Genomic DNA, 23,116 nt, shown 5'->3' on the forward strand with positions numbered 1-23,116 from the left:
CCTCTTTAATAAGGATGTCCCCAGATCCAGATTATCCCCCCCCCCCCCCCCCAACCACTATAGTACCACTCTCGCTCATTGCTTCCCCCTTCCCTGACCCACCAGGCTGCATGCTCGTATAAAGGGTCTGGTGTGGATTCCACACTTTTTTTTTTACATTTTGGTGTGGGGTTCCCCTAAAAATCCATACTAGACCCAAAGGGCCTGGTATAAATGGAGGGGACCTCACGCAGTTTTTTTTTTTATTTTATTATTATTTTTTTTTAATGCTGCCATTCTTTTCACAAGTCACACACACACACACGTTGCATGTATATGATGCATTAAAGTTTGACAAAAGTAGCAGGAACAACTTTAGGTTGCACAGATATGAACTGTACCCCATTGGGAAACATGGAGTGTGACTTGCCATGTGACTTTAGGGTCCAAAGTCGCACGACAAGTCACACAAGTGCGAATGTGGCCTAAAATAGTTTTAATTTTAAAAGATATATTTAAATAGCAAAACCTCTCAGGGAGAAATGTATAAATCTAGTGAACATATGATGTGTGTAGCAGTATTTCTGACTTTTGCATGTATAAAAATTGATTTCCATGTGACAGTATTACTAACACACATCGCTCATTATGTCTCTCTTTAAATGCAATTCTAAAATTAGGAAAAATTGCCCTCTATTTGCTAGCACTAAACAAATCGATTCAATAAAAATATATCCAAACCTATGGCTTTACTCTAGACTTGCTCATTTCAGTCCACAAATGATGACTGGCTACCAAAGCCCATCTCCACTCTCAGTTAAAATTAAATACAAGCTAAACTCTAAAACTTAGCTCTTCTATTTTGTTTGTCACACTGTGATAGATAGATAGATGCACATGCTTTATAACCCCCTATTACCTGGCTGTCTGCCCCACACCCAGCTGTCCATTATGGTTTTGGCCTTATAGTTTGGTATTGGCATGTCCTCTTCCTCCTTCTTCTCTTTATCATTCTGATCATCCTTCTTTGAGCTGGCCTGGATTTCATTTACTTCATCTAGAAGAGATCATTGTAAGCACGTTTCATTACTTGGCATAAAATATATAAAAAAAAAAAAAAAACACACAACACAGCTGAAAAACCACATCATGGTCTTTGGGCCCATTCGCACCAGCCAGATTGGAGGTGGCGCATTAACACTTGTTGCTTAAGCACAGCCCATTCTTTTAAACTTGCTGGTCAACAGACCAAAAATCATGTGTGCTGTATTTTCAGGACACCACAATGCACAGTAGTGGATTGTCACGCATTGCGTTGTAATGCAGGTGAACTGGGGAAGAATTAAGTGCCATTCAGAATTAGTGGCACCTCAGAGTATCAATGAAGTCTTACTATGCACTGCGGTAAGGGTCGAGTTGGCAGTGCAACTGGTGTGAAAGGGCCCCAATTAACACTGTGTGCTTCTGTTGTGGTCTACTAAATGCCATCTTCTTACTTTCAAAAGGTAATTTAGTACACACACCAACATTCCATGAAGAAAACTGAATCCCAACACCCAGTGAATGTGGGTCACTATTTTCTGGGACTGAAGCAGGAATGAGTTATTAAAAGTTTGTGACTATACAGTATGTGAAACCCACAATAAAATACAAGTTATGTATATTTCGCAGCCTGTTACCCCAAAAGAAACACATTTAAAAAAAAAAAAAAAAAAAAAAACACCACACCCCACACAGACATATCCTAGAACAGTGTTTCTAAACTCCAGTGCTCAAGGCGCCCCAACAGGTCATGTTTTCAGGATTTCCCTCAGAAGAAAAACGGCTGTGGGAATTATTAAGGCTGTAAAACTGATCCAATTACCTGTGCAAAATAATGGAAAGCCTGAAAACATGACCTGTTGGTGTGCCTTGAGGACTGGAGTTGAGAAACACTGCCCTAGAAGATCAATGCCTCCTGAGACAGTTGAGTACACAAAAATCACATTAGGATGTGTTCTTGCACAGTGCAGGAGTGGGATTTCAAGTTCTCGATCCCTGTGAAAACACTGAATCAGTGCAACAGTACAACAGTGCTAAACCGGGTTGTGGTCTGGTAATCTTGTTCTTTAAAATAGGTCTAGTTTAGTTATTAAACACAAATGTTAAAGAAAATGATTCAGAACCATAAACAACCAGATATGTTTTGCAAACTCCACAGATGTAGTTCTCAATTCTGATCACGTGGTCAATTCACTTACCTTTCCTAGATGGCAGGTCTCCACTCTGTGCGCTTTCAATTCCCGTGTAAACTATCTCCCCATCTTTCACCATCTCATTCCACAAACTGCAGAAACCATCCCGAGTAAATGCAAGCTGAAAAATAATTAACAATTGTTAAGAGCAAAATAAACTTGTGGTCCCCAACCAATGGCTGAGGGAGATTTCAATCGGTAGTAAAGTTTCAGAATAATTTCTGCGCCTTCATCGCAGTAGAGGCTTATACCTTCACCCGGTCTTCCTTCTGGGTTTTGCGGGCTGCGGCCACGTGAATGGCCAGCTGCGAAGACTTCATTAAAAGTGCATCAAAAGTTTACAGCAGACTTCTGATGAAATGGCTTGGTATGCCGTTTCTTCAGAGCGCATGCGCTGGTGACGTCACCGCTCACTGGAATATCTCCTAAATGGTGCAGGTTTAGGAGCTATTCATCTTGCCTATGGGTAAGATTTATTATAAGCTTACCTGTAGATAGAATTAGGTGAAAAAGAGTTTACTATCACTTTTTGTGGTTGTGCTGTGGTTGTTGCACCCCCTCAGCACAGGGTCAGTATCCAAGCATAGGAACACTTGCTAAGATAAATTGAAGCAGCATGATGGGTTGGGAACTCTCTTTAGGCGTCAGCATACCAAGACATTTTGGAAAATTTCATGCTCCAAACTTTGCGGGAACAGTTTGGGGGATGGCCCCTTCCTGTTCCAACATGACTGCGCACCAGTGCACAAAGCAAGGTCTATAAAGACATTAATGAGCAAGTCTGGGGTGGAGGAACTTGACTGGCGTGCACAGAGTCCTGACCTCAAGCCAGTAGAATACCTTTGGTATGAATTGGAGCAGAGACTACAAGCCAGGCCTTATTCAAAAATCAGTGCCTGACCTCCCCTTCCCAGAAGAGTTTAAGCGGTTATAGCTGCAAAGGGTGGGCTAACTCAATATTGAACCCTACGGACTAATGCCTTGTACACACAGTCGGACATTCCGACCACAAAACCTGTCAGATATTTTCTGACGGATTTTGGCCGAAACTTGTGGTGCATACACACGGCGGACAAAGTTGTCGGGAAAGCCCATCGTTCGGAACGAGGGGACGTTGCGTACGACGGGACTACGTAGAGGCTAGTAGCCAATAGCTTTGGTCTCGTAATTTAATCTGAGCATGCGTGGCACTTTGTCCGTCAGAATTCTCTACAAACGATTGGAAAAAGTCCGATCGGATTTTGTGGTTGGAAAATTTGAGATCCAGCTCTCAAACTTTTTCCGTCGGAATTTCAGATGGAATAAGTCCGAAGAGCCCACAGACGATCGGATTTTCCGACAACATAATCCGATCGGACCTTTTCCATCGGAATTTCCGACCGTGTGTATAGGGCATGAGAAGCCATTAAAATTCATGTGTGTAAAGCAGGCATGCTAATACTTTTGAAAATATAGTGTATATAAAGGGGACGATAAGGACACATATGTAATGATGCCTTAAAAACATCTGAAGTGCCAACAAAAATATGACATACATACATACACACCCTTTCATTTTACCCATTTTAAGTTGGATAAATCTATAGCATAATCATTAAAGGAGGAAGTAAAGTCTTCCTCTTCAATTGCACCCACAGGTAAGCCTATAGTAAGGCTTACCTGTAGGTAATGTAAATAGCTCCTAAACTTGTACAGTTTAGGAGAGATTTACTATATACGCTGCCGCCAACGTCCTCGGCGCATGGGCACTGAAGCCACGGCCCGCATGGGCTGTCAGCATATCAGCATCCAAGACCAGACAAGTTTGTGCCCCTAACCCATGGAAATGTAGCGCTCCTGGAGTCCCTTCTATTCCTACAATAGTAAAACCCCTTAGAGCCGGTTCACACAGGGGGCGACTCAGATCCGACTTCAGGTCGCCCCTAGTCGCCTCAGGTCGGACAACATGTAAAAATCTATTTACGTGAATGAGAGCCGTCTTAATGCACACTACTGAAGTCGCTCCGACTTCAGAAAAGGTTCCTGTACTACTTCAATCCGACTTGTAGGCGACTGGTACCCGTTGATTTCAATGGAGGTCGCCTACAAGTCAGATCTCCGTCTATACGGAGGCGACTCTCACAGAATTATCAGCTATCAAGAGGGAACTCCACGCCAAATTTATAAAAAAAAAAAAAAAAAAAAAAAAAAAAAAAATTGGTGTGGGTTCCCCCTCCGAGGGCATACCAGGCCCTTAGAATCCATACCAGACCTAATTGGAACCCCCTACGCCGAAAAAACGGTCCATACCAGACCCTTATCTGAGCACGCTACCCGGCTGGCCAGGAAAGAGGGTGGGGACGAGCGAGCGCCCCACCCCCCCTCCTGAGCCGTACCAGGTCGCACGCCCTCAACATGGGGGGTGCCTTGGGGAAGGGGGGGCGCACGGCCCCCCCACCCCCAAAGCACCTTGTCCCCATGTTGACGGGGACAAGGGCCTCTTCCCGACAACCCTGGCCATTGGTTGTCGGGGTCTGCAGGCGGGGGGGCTTATCGGAATCCGGGAGCCCCCTTCAATAAGGGGGCCCCCAGATCCCGGCCCCCCACCCTATGTGAAGGAGTATGGGGTACAATGTACCCCTACCCATTCACCTGTGAAAAAAAAAAAAAAAAAAAAAAAAAAACACAACACACACACACGGGTTAAAATAGTTTATAGCACAGCTCCGGGGGTCTTCTCGCCGGACTCCTCCGCTATCTTCTGCTCTTTTGCTATCTCTTTCACTAGCGGAGGAGCCCGGCTTTCTTCTTCGCCGCCGCCCTCTTCTTCTGACTTCGGGGGTTTTGTCCCCCTCTTTGGTTCTTCTTGCCGGGCCACCGTGCCTTCTTCTAGCTCTTTTACAATCGGTGGCCTGGTCTTCTGTCGCCGCCTTCTGTTCTTCTCTTCTGGAGATGTTGCCTCGTCGCTGCCTCCGCTCACTATGACAGAACACACGGCGTGCGGCGACTTATATAGGGACATCACCAGATGATGTCCCCGCCCATTATGATGTCACAGTCCCAGCATCCTATGGGACTGTGACATCATAATGGGCGGGGACATCATCCGGTGATGTCCCTATATAAATCTCCGCACGTTCTGTCATAGTGAGCGGAGGCAGCGACGAGGCAACATCTTCAGAAGAGAAGAAGAAGAACAGAAGACGGCGACAGAAGACGGCGACAGCAGACCGGGGCAACGCTTGTAAAAGAGCTAGAAGAAGGTGCGGTGGCCCGGCAAGAAGAGGGGGACAAAACCCCCGAAGTCGGAAGAAGAGGGCGGTGGCGAAGAAGAAAGCCGGGCTCCTCCACTAGTGAAAGAGATAGCAAAAGAGCAGAAGATAGCGGAGGAGTCTGGCGAGAAGACCCCCGGAGCTGTGCAATAAACTATTTTAACCCTTGTGTGTTGTGTTTTTTTGTAAATTTTTTTTCCACAAGTGAATGGTACATTGTACCCCATACTCATTCACATAGGGTGGGGGGCCGGGATCTGGGGGCCCCCTTATTAAAGGGGGCTCCTGGATTCCGATAAGCCCCCCGCCCGCAGACCCCGACAACCAACGGCCACGGTTGTCGGGAAGAGGCCCCTGTCCTCATCAACATGGGGACAAGGCGCTTGGGGTGGGGGGCCACGCGGCCCCCCCTTCCCTAAGGCACTCCCCGTGTTGAGGGCACGTGGCCTGGTACGGCTCGGGGGCGCTCGCTCGTCCCCACCCCCTTTCCTGGCCGGCCGGGTAGCGTGCTCGGATAAGGGTCTGGTATGGATCTGAGGGGGGGCCCCCCACGCTGTTTTTTCGGCATAGTGGGTTCCCCTTAGAATCCATACCAGACCTAAGGGCCTGGTATGCCCTTGGAGGGGGAACCCATGGCATTTTTTTTTATTTTTTTTTTGGCGTGGAGTTCCCCCTTCAGAGCTCATTCTCTGATTGGCCACGGCAAAAGTCGCCTGGCCTGGGGTGACTTAAAGTCGTGTTGTAAGTCGCCCCAGGTTGTTTCGAAGTCGTGTTTAAGTTGTCTCCAAGTTGCCTCACAAAGTCGTCCTGGAAGTCGTGTCGCCCCTGTGTGAACTGGCTCTTACGGTACATTTTAGGATGTACCACTCTTTGTTCTCCTTTCATCTCTCTCTATCCTAATTTCTTATTTATATTATCCCCCCCCCCCCCCACCCCTCTCTAGCGGTCTTTCTTGCTTTTTTTTTTTTTTTTCATCCCTTTTTCTTTGTTCCTCCCCCTTTTTTCCTCTCCCTTGTATGTAGTCTCTATTTTTATTCCTCCTCTTACTCCTTGGTGGGGAGTGGGATGAGTGGCAGTGCTGGGGGGAGTTCTGATCAACCAACTTTGGTGCTCTTGATCAAGGTCATCTTCTGATCTGAGAACTGTAGTGGGGACTTTTAATGGCAGCTATAATCACAGGTAGTAGTACTCACTGGGTCTCCAACTTTGTGGTGTCTTGCAGCAGTGACACTTATGCTGAAATCAGGAGATAGGGTTTCCTCCAGCCCCTCCCACTTCACGTTCCTCACCAGTCAGCTGACCCCCAGCCATGCCGTGAACTGAATGGGCAGCTGCAAAGAGGCCAAGTGGGCAGCCGTGGGCTCCAGGGCCAGCGGTGAAAAGGCTGAGCAGCACAGGCTTCAGGAACAGCCCAGGATTCCGTGACCCCTGGCAAATCATCATTTGACCCAAGGGGGTCCCAACACCCAGGCTGAGAACCACTGTGGAACTTGCGATCTATGCAATGCATACTAGCTCATTATGCCTTTGTCTTGTAAGTTTTTTTTTTTTTTTGGCGGAGGTTTACAACCACTTTCAGCACAATACACACCTTTCACTCCCAAATTTGTGTTTTAAACAAAATCTGTTTACACACAGACTTCGTAGCCACAAAATATTTTATAGAGCATCAATAGTCTAAAAAAAATCTAAATTCCATAGTCATATCTTGGGAGCAAGTAAGAGGGTGGCTACATTCTGAAAGTAGCCACCCTCTATTAGGAAGTCTGATCACTGCAGCAAAAAAATATGGAGGAGGCCAAGAATAGGTGGTAATTTTTATTTATTTTTTCAAATTTAAGCGTAGTTAAAATGATATATTTTTTTTTAACCACCTCCCACCCGGCCACTGCACATATACAGCACGTGTCACCCAGACATGGCGCATCTCTGATCGGCAGGAGGGCTCTGCGATTGTCCATCCTGATCACATGATGGCTGTGTCCAAACAGAGCCATTGTGTAATGTCAACTAAGAGCTGATTGCTAGGTCGATCGCCTCGCCTCACACGAAAGTTGTCAGCGAAGAGAGAAGAGTGGATCGCTGCAGCCAGCCGGTGATGAGTGTGTAAAAAACAGCTCATACTCACAGATCACCAGCACACGTCAGTGATCGTTGGTGCACATCTGTGTACATATATGAGAGAGAGAGAGAGAGAGAGAGAGAGAGAGAGAGAGAGAGAGAGAGAGAGAGAGAGAGAGAGAGAGAGAGAGAGAGAGAGAGAGAGAGAGAGAGAGAGAGAGAGAGAGAGAGAGAGAACGCTAAAAGCTGGCCTGGGAAGGAAGAGAGTGAAAGTGCCCAGTATTGAAAAAAACCAGAGAGTTTAGTGATTTTTAAAGACTTGCCAGTAGATTTCTATTCAGGTCCTGAAACTGTATCTGTCTACAAATTCATTTCAACACATAACAGAACTACTGGGACAAACTGTATCTGGAAGCTTGAAAAGAAAACAGCATGTCAAGTAACCAGATATATTTAACAACTGAGTTGTTTACTATTACCACCATTGCTATAAAAGATGTGTAAATGCACAACAGCAAAACCGTGTTACTATTATTACTGCTACCATGAAGATGTGTGTCAACATACAATATGCAGCTGCTGCTCCTGCCACCACTACTACAAAAAACAAAAAAAGTAAGAAAATACAAAAATAAAAATAATAATATTATACAGCTAGACACTTGTTATACCACTTAGAAAAGTGTGTCCCAACACAAAAAAAAAAATAACAAAAAAAAAAAAAAATAAAAAAAGTTACAGATATGACGGCTACCATGATGTAAATATACAACATGGGTACAGCATACATTTAGACATTCTACAACTACTGGCATGGCATGCAGCGCACTGCCACCAATAGCACTACTATGTCAATAAAGTTCACTTGAGATAAAAGGGGGAGGGGGGCGTGTTAAACCCGGTATCGGTACCACTGTGATCCTACTGCACAAGTGGCTGCGTTCTTACACAGCTGCTGCTGTGAACGAGCCCTTATTGCCAGATGAACCCTAGCTCATACACACTATGATTATGTATATACCTTTGCAAACAATGAAAGAGGAGCGTTAAATGTGTATGTCAAGGAAAAATGCATACAATAAGAAAAAAAAAAAAAAAGTATGCAGTATGCCTCTGCAATACATTTCACTAGGTTTTATTCCAAATAAAATAGCTGGTATTGTACCTGAAATTCACTCAGCTCAAATCTTTTCTGGTGGACTGAGTGGTGTCAGCCCTGTCAAATGTCTTTTGCTAAACTAGTAAACCACTCCCACGTTCAGATCTCTACAACTTAAAAAAAAAGAAATAAAACAACAAAAAAAAAAAAAAAAAAAAAAAAAAAACTTTTAAAAGGGGTCTTTTGAGATAACAGTGTAATGCAGAGGACACAGGTCAGCTCTGAACTTCTGACAAGATCCACGGGCATTTGCATTGCACTTATGGAACAGATATAAGAAAAAGAGAAAAAGAAAGGAAGGGACACAGCTACCACCAGTTCTCAAAAAGTTATCCTGATTTTGAATGCGACTCTAGCTACAAAAACAACAAAAGTAGGAGTCCATTTGTAGGCCCCCTAGGCCAAAAGAGGGACAGACCAGTTCACTCATAGGGTGTACCATCAATGTGTAACGTTAAATGTTAGTGACAGTTTAATGGAAACATGGGACGTTCCTAGGGTACCACGAAACAAAAGGCCTCTCAGAAGCAATGTGTACAGAGACAGGGAGGTTTTCCACTGGCTAAGAACAGGATATTTGTCAGGATGCGATTCGGACCAGAGCAAAAGGAAAAGAGAAAGAAAAAAAAAAAACCAAAACACACACAAGATTTAAGCACGCCAAATACACGCACACTTTAAATGAGTGCAAAGTAACATACTTCAGCATGACTATTTTTTAAAGCCTAAAAGGCATTTGAAAAAAATAAAAAAATAAATAAAAATAAATGATCTCAGTTCGTACTGCTCCCCTGTGACCCATTTTTGGCCTACATACCCCAATGTTCGCTGACGTCACTCAGCTGGTCCAGGCTCAGGAAATATCCCAACTTTCAGATGCCTGGCCCAACAGCTAGTTCAGCCTCTCCATGAGCTGCTTAGAGCCTGAGCCACCCACTCACACCCCCTTCACAGCCCAGCTCTCCAGTGAGTGCTGGAGGGGCAGAGCAGAAAGCTGGTGACCGAGTCACCAGCTCTCCGCAGGCTGAAGATCGAGAACTGACCGATTAGTGGTGTTTGATCGATCTGTTCTCGGTCTTTGAGGTGGCGGGGACATCTGCAGGAGTATGATTGTTGATTTTATTTTTTAAAAGCCATAGCTCTTAATGGTGGCTATATACTCTTCAGTAAACTATCAATTTCTTTGTTAATCAATCTATAGTCGACAACCCATTCCATCGATGCGATACACACAGGAAAGCGGATTTTCTATCCATAGATAAGATATAATAGTAACTTACGATTCTTAGTTATAAATCATATATTTGTATCCTATCCATGTACTCTGATCAATTGAAATTTGATCTTACTCATGAACACAGTATCTAAGCGCTTCTGATCAATGCAAAATGATTGATATTTTTTCCCTGGACAAGCAGCTCGATTTGATTAGATCAAATCTGGTGTAAATTAAGCAGATGAAAAAGTAATGGCTATTTATTGGGTTTGCGGATTTGATCTATGAAATATGGTAATGTCCATCATCCAATCATGTGCAAGCAAGAATGCACTTTTTAGTGCACATGATTGGTTATTTGACAAGTAGAATTTCACTGCATTCCTTAAAGTAATGTAAACCCCCCAAAAAAACAAAAACATTTTAATTAAGGCTCACACCTTGTACAGTATATGATTTCATGTCATCTGTGCCCAGTCTTGCCACGGATTTAATCCAGCTCTGTGCAAACCTCATCTTTTTCCAGCAAGATAAAAACAGACAGAGAAAAAGGAGTCTGTGTCTCCCCCTTGATGTAATAGGCGATTTACATATCTCATGCACTAGCCTGAGAGAGATATTCTGTGTACTTCAGATCCCCTCCTCCTTTCTTCTCCGGCTCTACCAGGATTGGCTGGTCCACACCTCAGCATGATTGGAAATGCTTAAGTCATGTGGTGACTTTTCTGGGTTTTGACTGGATGTTAGTGATCATAGCAGAAGTTCAGTGTAAGAAATACACAGGAGAAAATGCATATTGACAAGGGGAGTGTAGAGATGGGCGGGGAGTCTGACATCACGACTCCACCCACCGATCTCCAGACAACAGACCCACCCACAGAATCTGCAGTTTTTGGCTCTTCTAAACAGACAGAGGGGAGACATATGACAGGTAAGGACACATGTCATCCTTAGAGATACCCACGATGGCAGTATTTTAGAAAGGATGAGAGTGGGTTTACATCCACTTTACAAGTCCTTTTTTAAAGTCAGGTGGTTTTAGTTTAAATGCATTCTATGCATTAAGATAAAAAGCCTGTGTGCAGCAGTCACCCTCAGCTCCCCCAATACTTACCTGAGCCCCATCTCTGTCCAGCAAAGTCCACGAATGACTCGGCCATCAGAGATTCTCCCTCCCGATTGGCTGAGACACAGTAGTGGCACCATTGGCTCTCGCTGCTGTCAGCCAAATGAGGAGGGAGAGGGAGAGAGACACACAGAGAGACCGGGCCATAAGACACTCGACAGAAGGAAGGGGCCAGGAGCACAGAAGAGGAGGATCCGAGCTGTCCTGTGCAAATCCACTGCAACAGAGCAGGTGAGTAGAACATGTTTATTTTTATTGAAAATAAACAAGGACTTTAAAGTAGCATTCCCAGTTAACACAAACTAATCCTAAAACTGCTTCCACCCCCTTCTAACACCTATACTATCCTGTAGGAAAAAGGATGCATATATATTACCCATTTTCAGCCTGCTAGGATCTGGTCAGGTGAACTCCCCTGTGTCAGCTAGCTTTGGCTACAGGGAAGAGGAGAGAGCACTCAAACAGCTGAAATGACGTCACCCAAAGGCTCACTCTGGGCCATCCATTGTCTGGGCTTCCTCCTCTCCCCTGAAGTGGTTCCTAGCTGACAGAGGGGGCTGATCATGTAGCTGGACCATAGAAAATAGGCAAATATATGCATCTTTCTTCTACAGGTTCATTAGTGCAGGTGTTAAGGGGGGTGGGAGCAGTTTTAAGATTACTTAGAAATATCCCGGATTTCCAGATTAACGCTCATTCTAATCTATTTAACTAGCACTATTCATCTCTGCCTGTGAAATATGACTGACTTTTACAGTCTTGTAATCCGTCCTGTAATTTTGTTTACGACACCTGCACATGCGCATTTAGTTGTCCAATTCACAGAACAGTGTCTGATGTTTCCTTAACAATAGCAGTGCGGGGTCTGTAATTTCCTTTGAGAACGGCACAGCGAGAAAGGCCCATGATACTTTCCCTTCCTAGCTTCCTGGTTCTCTACTTGTGACTTGCAGATGTCACATGGGGGAATGCACCAGGGCATCTCACAGATGTCCACAGCAAGGAATGGAGGAGCTTGATTGCCGTGAAAGCCCGAGTGTTTGCACACTGGGGCGGTGCGTTTGCACGACATTCGAAAAAGCTTTTAACCCTTTATTCGGCCGCTAGCGGAGATTAAAAGCTCCCCACTAGCAGCCGAAAAGTGCCGCTATAACAGCAGTAAAGCGCCACTAAAACTAGCAGTGCTTTACAGCCAATGTGAAAGTAGCCTTCATAAATCAACCTGTCTCAGAAGGTCCATGCTTTGCTGCTATAGTATTCACACAGTAACTTCTGGCTGTCATTTGCTGGCAAATGTGTAGATGGGGGGGGCAGCAGTCAGGGGAGGATGACAAATATATATATATATATATAAATAAATGAATTCAAAACACAACACTACCTGCAAGTCCGTTTTCAACCATTTTGTATCAAATCTTGATTGCGCAACCAGAGCGAATGCTTCTGAAGACATATTGCTTGCACGTTCCGGCCTAAAAAAAGGAAAGAAAGTGAATCAGGCTCTGAACAAGGGTGGATATAAAAATAAAAGCTTTTTTTTTTAATCAAATTTATTTTAATAAAATGCTTTTGGTGTAAATAAAAAACTAAAAGATAGTTTTCTATTTAAAATACATTAATAAATGTAGTTTATTCAGCATGAAATCTTTACATTTTTGGTAATCTCATTTAATAAATCCAAGCTCTGCAAGCTGAGATAACATGCACTGCATTGATGCAGTCACCCACACAATTTCACAGTAACCATGAGATAAAGCAAAGTTCAGAAATATTCAGAAATATTCCATTATCACATTGTGCTGCAAATCTATGTACACAAAAAACAGTATGATTGTTTGAAGAGAAATACATGTGTACCAGGCTCCAAGTGTGAGGAGGAAGGGCAAGTAGTAAAAATCATAGTGAAACCTTCTTCTAAGCGGCTTCTACACCTTGTGATCTTTCTGCACATCGCTTGAAGTGCTTTATTCCTCCCTTGAGGAGCAAAATCGCAGCAGTCCATAAAAGAGACCCAGTTTGAGAATATTTACTAACCTGACATTTAGATTAATAAACTAGGAAACCTTAATTTTGTTTGAAAATATTAAAGATTCTAACTACCAGCAAGGCCAAGTCCTTACATTGAAAGAGCACCTGTCATTTCAGATCCATAATGCAGGGGCTGTTAGCGGGCATCCACTCACCTGCTACCACCAAGTCCCTCACCTTGTTGTGTCCCTGCAGCATTGCCAGCCGTCCTAGTAAAATGAACGGGACTGCTGGAGAGTCAACAGCAGGTCAGAGGAGGAGCCGCTGCAGGACATTGATGACAGTCGCTCTTTTTTAAAAATTATGGATTTAAAAATTGAGTTGATTTCAACTCTGAACTAAAAGCTGGCCGCACACATTTGTATGGAAATGAAAAATCATTTGTCATGCTTGAGTCATCTAAATTGTGTTTGTAAGCCTGTAAAAGGTCATCCATACCTGCTGTTTGACAGACATATTAAAACACGTTTCATTATAATATGCACGATTTTCCCAAATGAAAACCACATTCACACTCAACATTATCCAACAACGCATCCTGATGACATTACCGGTCGCGTTACTTCCGGTTTGTATCCCTACCACGACAGTGGAACGCATGCCGACCCATGGAGCGCATAGCGGGCAGTGATGGTTCCTACTTAGTGATACATGCGTGCTATCCTCAGTGCTGGGAAGGCACATATCAATGCAAGTAGGCATTCTGTTACTTGTTTTTATTAATTATTAAAACAATTTCATGCTAGGGATCCTTCATTCTCTTATTTTTGGATGGGTATCATATGGAGGAAGGGTGAATATAAACAGTCTCCTGTTATCTCCATTGATGTTCAAGCAAGTCTAAAGACATTACCCAGTAAAAGCGCTGTTTGACCTTCTTTTAATCAAAACAATGTTCCACCCACAGATTTAAAAAAAAAAAAAAAAAAATATAAAAAAAAACAAACACACACACACAAAACACCAAACACTGTAACTGCTAACTTTTAATGACACTTGCCTGTTCAGGGAGCCCGTAATGTCGCGCCTGTATAAAAAAAAAAAAAAAAATTATATATATATATATATATATATATATATATACACACACACACACACACACACACATACACACAATGTTTAACTAGCCAAAAACGAGGGGCCTCTCATTTAAGACCACCCCTCAAAAGTGTGTGCAACTCCACTTTAAAAAGCAATCACACCCATCTGGCGACTAGGAAATCTTTATCAAGCACATCGGGCGTATTCTGCAAATTTACTGCCATATGGTGAAGGTGTCATGTTTATGAAATCATCACCGAAAAATTAATGACTAAAGGACTGTTTTATTACTCATTCAATCATAATACTACCAAACACGTTGCACTTTATTATTGTCTATGCGATTGTCTATTATAGGTTATTGTTGAAGCAATTGTGTTCACATCACTATATTACTAGGGTCCCTCACTTCCGATTATTATTATTATCCATTCTGCTCCGTTTCTCATCCTTACAATCAATTCATCCAGAGCGGACTTTAACATTTTAGTATAAGTTGGCAAGTTTATTAACACACTGTCTTCATTTATTCTTTTAAAGCAGTAGTAAACTCAGCCATACACATTTTTTAAATCCATGTAGCCAGTACACAAAAAGCACAAAGCTCTCATACACGCACACTGAATATTATTATTGAAGGGGGATGTAGTCTCGCGGGATTGCAGGAATGCAATGACGCTGGAAAATTAAGCTATGGCATCAGAGGTACAGTCTAGAAAATGACCCGGCACACAGATTATGCCATGAATAGCCACTGGTATGCGCATGTGACATCAGAGAGAACATTGCTCAATAACTGGAGAAGGGAAAAGATTAGGCAGAATAAAAAAAAAATAAATAAATAAATAAATAAAAACACACAACACACACACGTACGCACATTGTCACAGAGTGATTTAAAAGAGGAACTGCAGTCTGGCTCACATAATTTGTAATAAAAACATATTTGCCATTCTGTAGCTTCCCTCCAACCACTTTGCATATTATTTTATATATACACTGTCATTCTGTACTTGCCAAATATGCTGCAGAAATCTCCCACCTCAGAGGCTGGATGCAACCATTTTAACTGTGGGCAGCTGAAGCTGCTGCTTGTTCACTTCCTGGATTTACACAGAGGTACACCTCCAGCTTTCATTGGCCCTCTTGTGACTCATCCCCCCCCTCCCTTTCTGGCAAACTCAGAGAGAAAGAGAAAGAGCTGTGTATGATGTCATAAGCCTAGGCATTTTACCAGAAAAGAAACAAAAAGTGGGCTGTAGAAGGGATTTACTGGCAGAAAAAATAAATAAATAAAAAACCCACACACGTTTTACTATCCAAAGACAAGACAAGGGCAGAAGATTTAATAGACGGAAAGATGAAAAAATTACTAAAGTTCCACTTTAAAATAGAGGAAAGTTGCAATGGAGAGTTTACTAACGCTTTAGGGGTTGTCCCACCATAATGCTAAGCTTCTTCCCCTGCCTTGGCAGTCTAAAGTTTAAGGAGTAGTTTAAGAAATTTAATTGGTTGCCCTGTGAAAGTTAACCACTTCAGCCCTAGAAGGATTTACCCCCATAATAATCAGGCTTTTTTGCGATTCGGCACTGCGTCGATTTAACTGACAATTGCAGTCATGCGACGTTGTACCAAAAAAATAATAAATTTAGTATGCCATCTTCCCCCCCCCCCACAAAGAGCTTTTTTTTTGGTGGTATTTGATCACCTCTGTGGTTTTTATTTTTTTTGCGTTATAAAGAAAATAAAAATAAAGTTTCCCCTCAGTTTAGGCTGATATGTATTCTAAATCCCCCCCCCCCCACAGAAATAAGAAGCAATAAGCGTATATTGATTGGTTTGCACGAAAGTTATAGTGTCTACAAAATAGGGACTAGATTTATAGCTTTTTTTTTTTTTTAACCAATAATGGCGGCGATCTGCGATCTTTATCAGGACTGCAAAATTGCGGCGGACAGATCGGACACTTTTGACGCTATTTTGGGACCAATGACATTTATACAGCGATCAAAGCTAAAAAAAAAGCCACCAATACCGTATAAATGTCACTGCAAGGAAGGGGTTAATACTAGGCGACTATCAAGGGGATAACGGTGTTCCCTAGGTGTGTTCTAACTGTAGGGGGGCTGGGACTGACTAGGGGAGCAGAGAGAGATACTTTGTATGAACACACAAAAGGAGCGACATACAACTATGGCGATTTGCGCAGCTGTGCCAACCTGCCACAGTATAACTGCGGCGGCTGGTCGGCTAGTGGTTAAAATCTGAATTCCAGGAATGGATTCTTTTTACATAGTTACATTAGTCTAGCTTGGACTAATCCAAGTATGCATATGCCATACCTATGGAAGTGGATAAACACTGTAGTACTTACTGCTCCTGTGCCAAGCGGCTGTTTTGCTGAATAGTGATCGGGGGGGGGCGGAACTCAGCAATGGCGCCATTCACAGGCCGCCTTGCATTTTTTTCCCCCTCAGTGAATACAAGGCGTTTTCTAATTGATCCAGGCGGAGAGGTGGGGCAAAAATGGCATAATCTCCATCCAATCAGAGGACCTTGCATTAATTGAGAGAAATACAAGGGGTTTTGTTACTAGTATCCATACCGAGCAGTGACCCCCTGTGCTTACTTTGCTGCAGGGCAGCCGCAGCGGCGATCACTCTCCATAACATGAGGGAGGTTTTCTGTAGTCCAGCAGGGAATAACTCACATAGAGCTGACAAGGCTAATTGAGATTTATGTGCAGTAGAATCACTGTTGTCAGTTCAATAAGAGCCCTTTCACACTGGGGCGCTTTGCAGGCACTACAGCGCTAAAAACAGCACCTGCAAAGCACCCCGAAAGACCCTCTGCAGTGTCTCCAGTGTGAAAGCCTCGGGGCTTTCACGCTGGAGCGGTGCGCTGGCAGGACGCAAGTTCTGCTAGCAGCATCTTTGTAGTGGTGTGTAGACACCGCTACTGCCCATTGAAATCAATGGGGCAGCGCGGCTATACCGCTAACATAGCACTGCTGCAGCAGCGCTTTGTGGTGGTTTTAACCCTTTCTCGGTCACTAGCGGGGGGAGGGTAAAAGCGCTCCGCTAGTGGGCAAATAGCACAGTGAAATTGGCAGTAAAGCAATGCTAGAAATAGCAGTGTTTTAGCTCCGGCGCACCCACCGCCCCAATGTGAAAGGGGCCTAAAGGAAGTTACAAGCTCACTGGATTTCCAGGGTATTTTTCCATACACTTATTGTTTTTAAAGAGATGAAACCTGTGGGAAAATATATATATATACACACACACACACACACACACACACACACACACTGGTTTCATTACGCAAATACTTACTTCACCTAGAAAGTCAGTGTTTGTCACTGACAGTCAGCCTCACGGTGTAGAAGAAAGGGTGTAAACAACCACTTTCATGTATGAATTATTACGGCTAAAACTTATAAAAAATACTAATGAAAATACAATAAAAAAAAAAAAAAGGGCAGAATTTTTCATAAGAAATATTTTGTGCACAGCAGTGTAATGGATATGTTCAGAAGTATCTCTTTAATTATGTAACAGTAAGTGCATTAGCCTTTCCAGCACATGACCCCAGGCTGTGAGCAGTGAATTAACACTTGGACAGATATAATTGACACATAAGGTCTTGCACACCAGCTGTGACAGACCAGGGTACTCACTAATATGTACTGAAGAGAAAGACTAACAAAACATGAGATTCCCTCACAATATGACAGGTTTGGAGCGTTTTTGCAAAGAAGAGTGGGCAAATGTTGCCAAGTCAAGATGTGCCATGCTGATAAATTCATACCCCAAACGACTGCTGTAAAAAAAAAAAAAAAAAAAAAAAAAGAGTGCTGTAATACAAAAAAAGTGTTTCCACAAAGTAGAAGTGTAAGGGTGTGTACACTTACGCAACCATATTTCTATTTTTTATTTGTACTTTATTTTTTACTGAGTTGTACAGTTTATAGGTCACTTTAAAAAAAAAAAAAAAAAAAAAAAAAGGGGTGGAAAAAGTTCTGAAAGGATTTGTCTTTGTCTCGTTTTTTTTACACCACAGAAACCTGACATTTTAACAGGGGTGTGTAGACTTTTTATATCCACTGCACATAAAAGCGGAAAGGGGGGGGGGGGGAAATAGGTGGAGTTCTGTAATCCAGCAGGTAGGGTGGACAACACTGGTTGGGATTTTGCAGCAAAGTGAATGTGTTGTCAAACCAAAACAGGAAGCCATAAGCACGCTGGATTTTCAGCAGATCAACAAGCATTTTTGTTTACGGTGTGGAAATAAAACATGACAATTGTGCAAGTATTGTATAGTACAAGTGTTCTTCCTACTTGTTGGCAGTAGTCTAAATAGGCTAGGGTAAAACAGAAGACATACAGTAGCCCAAGCCTGCTCTTAAATTTAGAGATGCTTCGACATTTTTTGCCAAAACGAAAATGGTGTTAAAAATCGGCATTTTGCCAATAGGAGAAAAAGGTGCTGAAAACGCATGCAATTTGACAACGATTTTTTCTGTGCTTATAGTTTCTCTCTGATAGGACATATGACTCAAAAACATAACGGGCGAATTATTAAACTTGGGAGCCTGGTCCCCAATCAAGCTGCCAGAAAAACATGAGGGCATTTGGACTATGCGCTACAGTAAGAGGAAATACAAGATCGTATGATAAAACAATTATGTAAAAATTAGACAGTTGATTTTATTAATGCAGAAAAACAAAATCAACAGTTACACATTAGAACATGATAGCAGCACAAGTATATCACCAGTAAAGTGATTAACCCCGAAAGGGGAGATTTACAATAAAACAATTGATCACAGATGTCATTTTCCTCGATTTTCCTGAGAGAGAAGGGGGCAGGGCTGAGCTGCACTGCGTGTGTAGATGGATGTGCGCAGCCCAATGCTGGAGTGTGCCCTCGAGTGTGCCACCACTGGAAGCAGCTTTTTTATGGTGGCACACAGAACAGGGAGGAGCCAAGAGCAATAGTAGGGGACCCCAGAAGAAGAGTATTATCATTTTACAATGCAAGCATGTTGATTATTTTAATAAGAATAAACAATATAAAACAAACACCTTCACAACCGCTTTAATCGCTAGGTGTAGCAAGCACTTGCAAAATAGCTCCTCATGAAGTAAGCTACACAAGTAGCAGCAAACTAACATGATCATACAATGCCCAATTCATGGGTGTTGACCACTACAATGTATTACTACATATTAGTTGTGTAGCTTACTCTATAGGAGGTCGATTGTTGCACGTTAAACAATCATTTGATCAAATTGGAAGTACAAGTGCATTTTATAAAAACGTGCCTCACTTTTGTCTGCATTCCCTGACCTAAAATAGATTTATCCTTCCCCCCAAAGTTGCATACTTTGAGCAGATGGCGGCAGCCTCCCAAGTTTGTGTACATCCAACACTACAAACTTCACTGTCCTGGCTGCGTCTGCGCATTACACCCCATAAACTTCTATGGGGGTGTCTACTCTGGCCTTACATAGTTCCATAGTAGGTGAGGTTGGGGGAAAAAAAAAAAAAAAAAACCCACACACAAGTCCAACCTATGTGTGTGGTTATATGTCAGTATTACACTGTATATCCCTGTATGTTGCGGTTGTTCAGGTGCTTATCTAATAGTTTTTTGAAACTATGAAACTAATCAATGCTCCCCGCTGAGACCACCACCTATGGAAAGGAATTTCACATCCTTGCAGCTCTTACATTAACCACTTCCCACCCAGCCTATTAGCAGTATGAAGGCCGGGCAGTGGTTCAGTTATCCTGACTGGGCTTCATGTGACATCCTTCAAAATAACAGCCGCCGTGTGCCCGTGTCCAATCACGGCTGATCACGATGTCAACTGGAAAAGCCGTTGATTCTGTTTGCTTTGTTAGCAGCAGCTTGGCATTGCATGCCATTGCTGAGCCCATCATCTTTAACATCCTAGATTCCCCCAGGAGGTTTTCCCTCCAGTATATAGATTCAGATTGCATTCATATTTTTGCCACCCAAATGCATTATTTTACATTTTTGTACATTAAAACCTCATTTGCCATGTAGTTGCCCAGCCCATTAAATTTGTTCAGATCTTTTTGCAAGGTTTGAGAGGCAAAGCGAGACAATCTACTCAACATGACACTGGCAACAACAATGGGACACTATTCCTCCCCCTAATAACAAAGCCGGGGCACAGTTTACTCCCACTGATGCCTGGAAATGTTTCTATTCTGACTTGCAACTGTCCAGCCCCCCCCCCCCCCCTAAAGTCTGAATGACCGTAAACTGACCCTCTGTTTAGAAAGTTTGGAGACCCCTGCCCTAGGGCAAGATGGAGGATTGTGTCTTTTCACTTGGAGCACACTTATTGCAGAAGAGCGATTTATGTTTTTCTTCACTTGGGACTATTTACCGTATTTATCGGCGTATAACACGCACATTCATTTTAAGAGGGACGTTTCAGGGAAAAACTGAAATTTTTGTATTGGCGTATAACACGCACATGCTATTTGCACCCGATTTTCATGGTGAAAACTTGAGTGTTATACACCAATAAATACAGTATACTTTTGGACTTTTCCTGAAGATTTTATTTTTTTTTTAACAAATTTATGTGCAACATAAGAGTTGTTTTAGGTAACAAAGAAATAATTTTTTGGATAAATGGTTATTACTTTTATATACACACACACGATGATTTTTATTGCAAAGCTTTATATGACATTTGTACAGATCTTTATGTAGTTTTCAGCACAGCACATTTATACACACTCTTAAAGAGGAAGTAAACCCTAATGGGTTTACTTCCTCTTTCATTCCCTGCAAAGGTAAAGCATAATGGACTACTATGCATCGCATAGTAGCCCATTATGTGTCATTTACCTGACACAGGAGCCAGCGAAGTCACCGCTGTCCCCTGTAGTCCGGCGCATCCATCTTCTCGTGGGTCTCACTGCTCAGCCGCTGTCGTTCGGCGAAGCCGCAATGTCGTCACCCCCGCGCATGGGAGCCGCCACTCGCAGCATATCGCCGTTGATCGCGGTGCGCATGCGCCGTAGACAGCAGTGCCTGTCTTTTGGCAAATATCTCCTAAACCGTGTAGGTTTAGGAGATATTTCTTGGACCTACAGGTAAGCCTTAACTACTTCCCGACCAGCGCACGACGATGTACGTCGACAGCATGGCACGGGCAGGCATATTGGCGTACATGTACGTCCAATATTCGTTGCTGCCGGCGGCGCGCTCCCGCGCTGGTCGGGACCCCCGTGAGTCCGGTCGCGGGACCCGCGGACTCGATCGCCGCGGGCATCCCCGCGATCGTCTCACGGAGCGGCCGAATGGAGGAAATGCTGTATAAACAACATTTTCCCATTCTGCCTAGCAACTAGTGACGCTGATCTCTGCTCCATGTGATTGGAGCAGAGATCAGTGTACACTAAATGAAAGCCCAACCCCCCCACAGTTAGTAACACACCCCTAGGAACACTTAACCCCTACACTGCCACCCACTGGTTAACCCTTTCACTGCCAGTGTCATTTACACAGGAATCACTGCATTTATATAGCAGTGATTACTGTATAAATGACAATGGTCCCAAAAATGTGTCAAAAATGTCCGATGGGTCCCCGACAATGTCGCAGTCACAATCAAAATCGCAGATCGCCGCCATTACTAGTAAAAAAAAAAAAAAAAAAAATTATTAATAAAAATGCTATAAAACTATCCCTATTTTGTAAACGCTATAACTTTTGCGCAAACCAATCAATAATCGCTTATTGCGATTTTTTTTACCAAAAATATGTAGAAGAATACGTATCGGCCTAAATTGAGGGAAAAAAATGTTTTTTTATATATTTTTGGGGGATATTTATTATAACAAATAGTAAAAAATAATGCGTTTTTTTCAAAATTGTCACTCTATTTTTGTTTATAGCGCAAAAAATAAAAACCGCAGGGGTGATCAAATACCACCAAAAGAAAGCTCCATTTGTGGGAAAAAAAAAGGACGTCAATTTTGTTTGGGAGCCACGTCACACGACCGCGCAATTGTCAGTTAAAGCGACGCAGTGCCGAATCGCAAAAAGTGGTCTGGTCTTTGACCAGCAAATTGGTCCGGTCTGAAAGTGGTTAATCTAGGCTTACCTGTAGGTCAAAGTTGGTTGTAAGGGTTTACAACCACTTTAAGAGCCGAGACTGTGATCACATGACCAGCCAGCTCTTCCATCCCCCCCCCCCAGGCTGACATCAGCAGAGGAATCTCAGCTCTGCATCTCTCAAAAGGAGAAAGCTGGCCAGTCATGTGACAAGCTCAGCAGTGAAATTAGGTATTTGCAGCATTTTTTATAAATCACACACAGAGGGGGATACTACAATAGGAGGCAGTGTTGATGGTGTATACAGGTTAGAGTGGCTTAACAACCACTTTAAGTCCTGTATACACGGGCAGAATGTCGGGAGACATTTGCCGGTTTAAAAAAATAAAAATAAAAAAATAAAAAATTTAAAATCCTACATTCTACCCATGTGTAAGCCATTTGGCTGGCTTCTGAAAAAAATTTTTTTGCATTCATTATTTTATTAACCCATGCCTGGACCATTACTTAATTGCTGCATGCATTCATTTATTTCCTTCTGTGAATTGAATTTAACTCCTTTTCATGCAGTATTTGACAGTTTTGAGAATTTTGCGGTAAATACTGCAAAACGGTGTAGTGAATTGACAGTTGCAGGATCGCATGTGATATTTAGGGAAACGTGTCCACACACCTACATACCGCATGCAATCTGGTTCTGTGAATGGAGCCTAGTATCTCTGTAAGGCTTGGTTCACACTGCTGCGGCTACGAGAACCGGATGTGATTCGCACCGCACTGCAGTGCAAATCACATCCGATCTCTGTGCGATGCCAGTTCAGCCATACAGATAGTATGGCTGAATTCGCATCGTACCCGCCACAAACTCGCACAGGACCCTTTTTTTTGGTCCGCAGCAGAATCGGATCGCATGGGTG

General features: G+C 43.0%; 1 protein-coding gene across 8 annotated transcripts in view; it reads right to left on the reverse strand.

The window, feature by feature from the left end:
• Positions 1-23,116, reverse strand: part of HERC2 (HECT and RLD domain containing E3 ubiquitin protein ligase 2) — a 232,709-nt gene that overhangs the window by 202,858 nt on the left and 6,735 nt on the right. For all 8 annotated transcript variants that reach the window (XM_077482785.1, XM_077482784.1, XM_077482781.1 and 5 more), the window contains exons 2-4: positions 12,408-12,498; positions 2,220-2,334; positions 899-1,036 (exon numbers count right to left, since the gene is read on the reverse strand). In XM_077482785.1, coding sequence (XP_077338911.1) covers positions 899-1,036; positions 2,220-2,334; positions 12,408-12,479 — 325 coding nt within the window. In that variant the 5' untranslated portion in view covers positions 12,480-12,498. The remainder of the gene's footprint in view (positions 1-898; positions 1,037-2,219; positions 2,335-12,407; positions 12,499-23,116) is intronic.

The sequence above is a fragment of the Lithobates pipiens genome, unplaced genomic scaffold, assembly GCF_037356315.1.
Source record: "Lithobates pipiens isolate NorthernLeopardFrog02 unplaced genomic scaffold, aLitPip1_a1.2 Scaffold_16, whole genome shotgun sequence".
NCBI lineage: Eukaryota > Metazoa > Chordata > Amphibia > Anura > Ranidae > Lithobates > Lithobates pipiens.